At 38.5% G+C, this 9,661-nt stretch overlaps 1 protein-coding gene across 1 annotated transcript; it reads left to right on the top strand.

Moving 5' to 3' along the window:
* Window positions 1–697: 697 nt before the first annotated feature.
* LOC112191025 lies at window positions 698–1,840 on the top strand. The gene has a single exon (XM_024330551.2). The coding sequence runs from the start codon at window positions 904–906 to the stop codon at window positions 1,555–1,557; it is 654 nt and encodes a 217-aa protein (XP_024186319.1). The 5' UTR covers window positions 698–903; the 3' UTR covers window positions 1,558–1,840.
* The last annotated feature ends 7,821 nt before the right edge of the window (window positions 1,841–9,661 follow it).

A 9,661-nucleotide genomic window follows, 5' to 3' on the forward strand; every position in this document is an offset into this window, starting at 1 on the left:
GCTGTTGGGTTGGCGCCTCTGGGTCATAAAGATAATGTACAAGTGAGTGGAAGCTTCGTCATCTGGTCTCTCTAATCATACTCATATCCTGTGCCTGGCAAAGCTGAACCATGATCATTATTATTTCCAAAAGAGCCACTTAATGCCAATATCATACCCAATTTGAGCATCAAGAATTCAACCAATTTGGAAACTTCCATTTGAAAGGAGCCAATCCAGTCAAAGAATCAAAAGAGAAGTTAGTGAAGGGAGCTGCCAGATCCCAAAAAAAAAAAACAAGGGAGCTGAAATTTCATTATCACACTTTACAGTATTTCAATCAAATCAAATTAGGCAGTGATAGTTTGTACTCTACCATCACAATTTAAAGGCAATCTCAATCAATCCTGAAAACCTGGATACCCAAAAAGAAAAGAAAATTCAGAAAAAATTAGATATCTGAGAGAGTCAGTCTAACAACCAGAGGCTCCAGCTCCTTTATCATTGTCCCAAAAAGAGGCTATACACCAACTCCACTTTCTAAAGTAAAAGCAAAGAAAACTATCTGAATTAGTCTCAGTCTATGAAAAAACAATCATTGTCTAAGCTTCTATATCATTTTCAATCCATATCATTCATCATGGTCACTCATTTTGGAAGGAGCGTGTTGATAGACAGAGAAACATAAAGGGAAAAAAAAAGCCAAAGAAAAAAATCCGATCCCCTTTTCTTTTTCTCTTTCTCTTTCTCTTTCTCCATAGAAAGTTAAACCACCTTCCCATGGCTCCTCCTCTGCTTCTATTATCATCTGTATAAAGAAAACTCCATTCTTCTCTAAGCTCATTCATTACCTGCAAGAATCCAAAACTATAACGACACCCAAAACCAACAACTCCAACTTTATTCAACCACCAGTTTCCACCAATGGTGCTTAGAAATTCCATTTCCAACACCAAGAAGTTTTTTCAGAAAACCCTTGGGAACCTGAAGAACCTATTTTCTGCTGGTAGCTATGAAAAGCTACCCAAATCCCCTGCCACCTATAATCCCTATAGTACTTCTATGTCTACTAGTACTTTTGCTCGTGTTCATGATATGAATATCCACAACACAAGCAGTTACAAAGACTTGGACAAGTTGTACAACGACTTCACAGATCAATGGGATAGCAAGAGACAAAGCAACAACAAGAGATTAGTAATTTCCTCGCCCGCCCAGCAAGATCATAAAGTGGTTCAAAGGAGAGATCATGAGGCATGTGATCGTAATAACAAGGTGATGACAAAGAGAGTGGAGGAAAGTAGAACTACGTTTTCCAGTGAATTGAAAGAGCCGAGAAGGGGTTGTTTGGTGGCTGAGAAGTTGAAGGAGTTGGAGATGTTGGATATAAGCAATGTAGATCATGTTCTGGATGTACAAGAAGTGTTTCATTACTACTCTCGCCTCACTTGCCCTGCCTATCTTGAAATCGTGGACAGGTTCTTCATGGAAATGTGTGCTGAATTTTTCGGTCCAGCAGCAACCCCAGGAAGAAGCAAGAAGTCAAGGCTGAGGCCAAGGACTTCTTTGAGGTCATAATTAATCAAACAAGTGAACAAGTTTGATTTAGTGAGTTGTTGGTTGTAAATTCTAGCGAACTTCCACTTGTTATGGCTCTGAACCTCTTAATTCTGTTGTAGTTCGGTATTCTTGTTCTTCATCATAAATTTCCATCTGTGGTTGTTGAGATTTGTTTGCTTGTGTGAAGTTATTGTTTTGATCTGTTAAAACATTCATCTTTGATTCAATTCATCGGTGAATTAAACTTACAACTATGTTATAATGCTCTAGAGAATTTGATTGAAGGTAGTTGGAAACCATATGCTGCCAAATTCTATATCTTGTAGTTCTCTGCCTCAATCATTGCCTATACCTTTTTCCACTAATGCTTTTCCAGTCTGCCATTAATTTTGATTCTAGATGATAATCCTTTAAGAAAGAAGAGAGATGGTCATAGAACATACAAACTGAAACCTTTAAACCAGACGATAACCCAATATCAATGTACTCTATCATTTGTTCAAAACGAAAGGCAAAAAGAGAAGACATCATTGATCAATTTTCATGTTTATGTAGGAGCAACAATCCAACACAAATTAACTACCAGTAACAAAAGCATTAGCAATAATTAAATACTCGACACTATTGAAAATAGAACCTTGTTAAAACTTGCAGCATAATTAAACTCACCAATCACCATGATCATGTCATCTTCCCCATCATAATCATCTTCAGTTTTTCACAGAATTCTGATTGGGATCTCCCTCCCAATTATCTTCTCCAGCATAGACCCTCTGTCCCAAATCAATGTGAGATGTGAGTGCCTAATTTCCAAGATGAGTAGTAGAACCCAAGAGAATTATAAAACGCCATGATATCAATAAATTTGAGAACTATGGGCTTTCTGACCAGGACAACGAAAAGATTGATGGGCTGAGCTTGGTGTAAATCTATGTGGGCTCAGATATAATAAGCAAATTCTGGTTGTTGGACTCGTCTCTCATGTGATCCATTAAATTCAGTTGGTTAGGGTCGGAACCCTTCTCATTTGAGGCACTCCCCTTTTCTATCCATCTTTTATCCAAAAAATCTTTTAAATTCACAGTTATTAGGTTCTAAAAGAATTCTAAAATGTGTGAAAAATGAATGTATAGGCCAGAGTTACCGGGATCGCTCACATGTGTCGCAACCCGGGTTCCGGATCGCACGTACCAAATCGTGGTACATCCACGATCCAGATCGTTAAACCCAGCGATCCAAACATCTCTGCCTTCTGCTTCATATCAGCAACTCAACATCTTCTTTTCTTCGTCCTCTTCAAGGCAATGGGAAGCCTCTGTTCTTCTACAACCCAACCTTTCCACTTCATTCACCTTCGCAGTTCATTCCTTTCATTGGTATGTTCGGCGGAATTTTTTTATTTTTTTGTTTTACTCGTGTTCTGCAGCGGTGAAGTTTTAGATGAAGACCACATATTTGTTTAGGTTATTTATTAAATGACTAGCAGTCTAGGCCCATTAATCTATGATTAAGGGTATTGCCATACCGGACCGAGTTACTTGATATATGGATAATGCAAAAAATATATATATATATATATTTAGAAATGAATTAATGTGCTTAATTATATAAATTATTAAATACAATAATATTAATATCTTAGCGTACCGCGCACCATAAACACTAGCATACCACGTACCCGTATTGAAATGACCCGCGATCCAGGCAACACGGGTATAGGCTAAGAGGATCGACCATTTTAAACCAGCTTTGATCTCCATACATCTCCATACATTTCATATTTTTGTACGAGCACTGATTGAATTCGAAGAAGGGGAATATTCCACCAGCATGCATTGCAACTTATAACGACTTTTGTTACGAGTGATTTTGATGTCTGGGGTTGAAAATGCGGCTAATGAAGAAAAAGTTCCAAGACCGAAATCATCAAATTACAGACTCTAGGATCTCTCCTCCCCACTTTAAGTGGTCGATGGTGGTGGATCCCCATATTTCCAAACTGAATTATTTCCAAGTTGGAACCCCGGCAACATGGAATCCAAAATGCATGAGGATTTTGTTGTTTCATAGCACATTAATTCACGCACTAGGGTTTGAAGAAGATTCGCCTAGTTCCATTTAGATTCCAAGAAGATGGGGGCCAATTGCATGCCACTAGCTAGGGCTAGAAAAAGGCCACGATCAAGTGGGTACTTTGAGAGGTTTGGACTCTCCCCCTTTAAGCATATCTGCAGTTCTCTTTAAACATATGCATGCTAGCTTCTCTCTCGCAACTAAAATCCCCACGGGCCATCTTTTTACTTGTCTCTGTGTCAAAGTGCATCCCCCAGTTCTGTTTAAATTGACCATTCATGAAACAAAGCATGCTCTGTATCACTTTAGTAAATGCACCGGGATGCATTTCAGTGGGGGGTTAATGGTTTATATGTATATACATGATCCACATCATGCATGAGTTGACGGGCACACACTGGCTAGCTAGCTAGTTCTTCTAGATGTACTACTTCATTTGTAGTGAAGTGATTGATTTTACTTGACGCCAACGGCCTGCTAGCTATATATGGAAATGTTACATATATAGACAAACGTCTAGCTTAGCTCGAGCGACTATTGTTCTTAATTTCAAAAGCATAACATGACATTGGTTTGATAGCAATGCTTAGAAGGAGAGTATACTGTTGCATACAGCCCGGCTCGTAGCAGCAATTTTTTATGGGGGCAAACATACTTTTATTATTTATTTAAAATATTTCATCGAACACTACACAATATTAGTAAAAAAAAAAAAAACATAAATGAATAATTCGAGTTGTTGAGATGTTACATTTTGTTTCCCCGGGCTGTTGGAAGTGATTAACCTTTCTTCTTTTGTTTATACATAAATATAAACAAAAGGAAAAGCAATTGACTAACCCTTCATACATTTGTAAAATTTAGAAGCTATTCTTTTGAAGTTATGATTTTCTTCGGTATTTCGCAAAGAAGGTAGTATCACTTCTCCATTAGGATGAGAGATCGGAGAAGCCTGGATACGATAATATTATAAAAAGATGTTTTCAGCTAATTCTTTATACAATCAAGAAAGTAAATCTATTCACAGATAATGACATTCTTATGCGCACGTGATTAGTGCGCTAAAGACAATATTCTTATAAACTCTGCTCGTTAAATGATCGAAAGTGGAGTAAGCTAGTTAGTTAAGGTTAGTATTGCCACAATCCTTGATCGATCTCCTGCTTTGGAATATCTCATATCCCTAAGAGCAAGTCCACCGGTCTTGCTTTGCCCGGGCTCCAGCTCAGAAAACTGATGTGGTGACCGGCCACAAGGAATTTTGGCCTTCCACCGGTGAAACCTTGCCTAGCCAATTGTTGGCTTTTCTTGACTGAGGCAAAAAAAAAAAAGGCAACATGGTGACTTTTTTCTTGACTGGGTTTGAGGGGCTGCCAGCTCGGCCGAAGGAAAAACGTGGCTGACGTCATCACCGCAGTGGAGGACGAGACGAGACGCTGGAGGACTACAAATTCTGGGGTTGCTTCGATCTCGGCCTGGAGGCAGCGTCCATGGAGCGGCCGGATGAGGTGAGGCGACCTCGGGGGGGGGGGGTCCTTGGTCGGAGGACGGAGAAAAAATCCGGGTCGGGTCGGACGAAACCCGCCAGGTCTGGGGGTGCGCGAGTCGCGAGAGAGAGAACCGGAGGGGGGAAAATGAAAAAAAAGAAAAAATTTCGTCCTTTGAAACAAAATAGAATTTTTTTTTGTTGCAATTTATAGAAAATTTTCTGATTTCAAAAATTCATAATAAATTCATACGAACTCCGAATATTGCGTTCCATGTATGCACAAGATCGTATCAACGAGCTCTACAACTTTCATGAAGAAAGTTTTCCCAAATTCCTAACGTATAAAAAGTCAATTTTCATGACCTCCTAAATAACGTTCGTTTCGAAAATAAAAATCGATTAGAAACCGAATTTCTCGTACAACGACTAAATAACGTTGTATTTTACTTATTCCTGGTTTCGAAAATGAACAGTAAAAGTGGATGAACAGTCTTGACCGGTCAAGAAAAAAACGGGTGTAAACCCATGTCCAGTGGCAGTGAACAGTATCTTGACTAGTCGAATTCTTGACTTCTCGATCTTGACATTTCTTGACTACGGGTGAACTTACTCTAAGAGCAAGTGCAGCGGTTCATGAATGACCGGGCAAAAGTATGGAATGATGATGTGGTGACCAAGCAAATATATATTTTCCCCTCCACCGGGCCAAATTTAACTAGGCAAACATAGGCTTTTTTTGACCAAGGGCAAGAAAAATTCCAAACCCATGCCCATTTTCTTGCCCAGCCTTTGGCGGCTGCCAGCTCGGCCCGCAGTATAACGTGGCTGACGTCACAGGGGGCCACGCAGAGAGAGATGCGGAAGAGAGAGGGCGTGAAGAGCACGGACAAATGGGGGAGCGCCACGTCGCTGCACCTTCTGATTAGGTTTTTTGTCGCGTAGCGACTATATTATTCCTGCTGTGGGTGCACGTGTCTGAGTGCCGTTGGCTGGTTTGGGAATTTGAACCCAACGATCAACAAAACTGGACCGGTGAAAGGGACAGTAAAACCAGATCTGACGGCTAGGAATTAATATGAATGTAAAATAGCTAACAGTAAGAAACGGGCAGAAAAAAATATGTAAAAAATTCTAAAAATCATACAAAAAATTTCTCTATAAATACCTACAATTTTTTCTAACATCTCACACCCAAATGAACAGTGAAAATGCACAGTGAAACCCACTGTGAACAGTAGTGTGGACAGTAAAAAAGTGAACAGTGTTGATCGGGCAAGAAAAACAACTGGTGTAAACCCATGTTCAGTGGCAGTGAATAGTAACTTGACTGGTCGAATTCTTGACTTCTCGATTTTGCATTTTCTTGACTACGGGTGAACTTGCTCTAACATGCAGAGGGATGAAAAAATGATTGAACAAGACGACTTGAAGTTTGCAAACTAGTGGTGGTCCATAATATAATGCTCTAATAGGTAATAGCTAGCTAGGTAGTTCGAGAATAGGTATAAGATGGAGACGGAATATATAAATCCAAGTGTCCAAAAGTGAGGAGCAGTAGTAGTCATCGATCAGTACTCATGCCTCTGACGACTCGTCTTTGTTCCTACTTCCTACTCACTCTCACGCCCTCTCTGCGCCTGCATGTCTTGCCGTTTTCACTCTACGTAATAAAGCACTCTGCACTCCCTCTCTCACAGATTTACAAAATTAGGGTTCTTATTTTCTTAGGGTTTCAACCATACAAGTAACTATTTGTAAGATCGTACGTTCAATAATTAATAAATTTGGTGATGGAGATATGTTTTAACTAATGAGATGGGAAATATGGTCCTGCAGAAATTTGGAACACTCAATCAGACAGTTACCATAATAAATATAATTGGACCACGAATCATAAATTAGAGGACAGTAAATCCAAGAGATGAGAGCACAAATTAGATGGAATGGATGGAATAGATGGTCTAAGTCGATCGAAGAGATGGAGCTGAGGCAGCATGTGCCGCATGTGTAGATACACTGAGGGAAAGCTGTGCCTGGAGGGTTGCCCCATATAGTGTACGCCTGGATATCACGTGTAATCTGGACCATTTTTCATGTCCTAATTTTCTAGGCAAGTACGTACTCATGGTGGTTGAGCTAGCTCATCTCGCAGCTCCAGCTAGAGCAGCTAGACTTTCGATCAATAATACTTGTATTATTAGAAAACTGATTTATCATCGATCTATCAAGCTAGACTGATAATTTAATAGCTCATTCGATGTAACTATTATTGAGTTTATTTTTGTTCTAAAGAATTTAGAGTTCAGAATTTAAAATTTTGAGTTCACTTGCATACATACGTGACCTTTGTTTCTGTAATTGAGCACTCATGTTTTCATTGAAATGAACCGTAGAATTGTTAGCTTGGGATGCAAAGATCAAACATGAGCTCGATGAGAAAATAGTCGGCAGCAAAAGTAGGAGAAGTACTTAATCAGTGGGTCGACTTAAGATTTGGCATTATGGGATCTCATGCATGGGCCATAGCCGCCAGGCAATAATTAGTAGGGCACACTAGCTGGTCCTGAATGATTGGGATTTTACCCTAGCCTCTCTCTCTCTCTCTCTCTCGAAGAGGAGTTAAGTGTCCCTCACACTCACTCATTTGTGAAGCTGATGAAGATTCGATTTTGTATATATTTGCTGCTTCATCAATTCCAATCGGTCGGAATAAAACCCGCCAACAACAAATCTTTAAAACCCTAACTAATACGTACCCCGGCATCGATCAGTACTACCAATAATATTCTACTTGTCATTGTCCATTCTACCCAGGCTAATCATTTCTCTCTTCACCACTTTAATCACTTTAACCTTCATGCTAATTACCTATCCCATTAAAATATTTTCTACGTATTTATTCTAACTTCTTGAGATATTCTTTTACCACTACTTACTCTAACTTAGTAACCCGCTTTAAAAAATTTATGATAACCACAAGCAACACTATAAGGTAATATACTACTCAATTCAATTCTGTTCGTTACGATGCATTATTACATTGAGTCATTACGCCTCACATACATGATGACAAATTTGCCATGTGAATTGGTTGTCTACTTAAATAATTTCATTTTTTTTATTATTGAAAGATTGTTATTTAAGTCGTAGAAGAAGATGGTTTTCCTATTCATAAGAAATTAGTTAAATTGGCTTGTCGAATACGTACACACTAATAATTCAGAGTTAGTCATGATCACTCATCACTGAGAAACTGATCGATATTCAGCCTTGTTGTTAATCCACATTGATTTTCAACATTCAGGCATGACTCAGACTTCCTGATGTTGATCACCCAATAATTGCCATAAACATTACACGACCCACAAGTGTTGACAATAGTGGTCGATGTATGCTCATGAAGAACTAGAAAAAAATTAATGGTACGGTGGTCCGAGTAATTGATCGGTCGATGAGGATATAAAGGGAGGCTAGCTTCGGTGAGTCCTGATAAGACAATAAGGATAATAGTTAATGAATCAATTTGGATCAATCACAAGATCGATACAGATTGATCGACGAGAACCTGATGAATGGCCACTTTGATCGATCATCTTCGTGGATATATGAACCTTTTCTTTGGCGTAAAGGGTTTTAGTTTCTTTTTTTCTTTTCTTTTTTTGAATCACATTTTACTTTCTGATTTCCTGGCCCCGGAATCAGATGCAAAATGGTCCCTGGTCTCACTTCAGCTGTTGAATATATACCCATTGATTCGCATGGTTATTGTCGATAAATATCTCTTCAGCTCATTAGGTCATATAGGATGAAATATCAACCGATTTAACTTTTGTTAATTAGACAATTATTGACCTATGAAACTTAAAGGGTGTGGCAATTGTCACCCTAATAACTACTTTGTTCACCCTACGAGTTTCTAGTTTATTAAAAGACTAAATATCCTAATTACAATAACGGACAATATCCAAATTACAATTTGTTTTTCTCATTAATACACCATACGGAACACACTTAAACTTTATAAGACTCCTCACTCATCGTTAAACCCTAATGCTTTCATTTTTAGCAATCATCATTTTCAATCACTCTCATGCTGTATTAACAACTTTTATGCATCAAAATATATCATATTAATGCTAATAGAGTCTAGAAAGACCTATTTGGAGTCTGAACATGAAGTAATCGCATTTTTGTTTTCATGTTTCTTCGTTTATGATTGTAGGACTGAAAGATACAGGTTTTTGTTTCGTTTGTTAGGGAATTACATTGGAATTGAGAGAGATGAGAAAGGAAGCCAAATAGAAAAAGAATTCGAGTTAAACCCTACATTGGAAAAAAGGTATTTTGAGTACTACAAATGGGTGAACAAAGTAAACTTGAAATATGTAGGGTATGAACAAAGTAAACTTGAAATTAACAAAATAAATATAGGGTGAGAAGAGAATGTGAGGTGAACAAAGTAATTAGTAGGGTGGCAATAGCCGCACCCAACTTAAATTATATGAAATTGTGCCCACAATACGTATTACAATAGGACAAATAGACAGACAACCAAACTGA

The sequence above is a fragment of the Rosa chinensis genome, chromosome 2, assembly GCF_002994745.2.
Source record: "Rosa chinensis cultivar Old Blush chromosome 2, RchiOBHm-V2, whole genome shotgun sequence".
Taxonomy (NCBI): Eukaryota; Viridiplantae; Streptophyta; class Magnoliopsida; order Rosales; family Rosaceae; genus Rosa; species Rosa chinensis.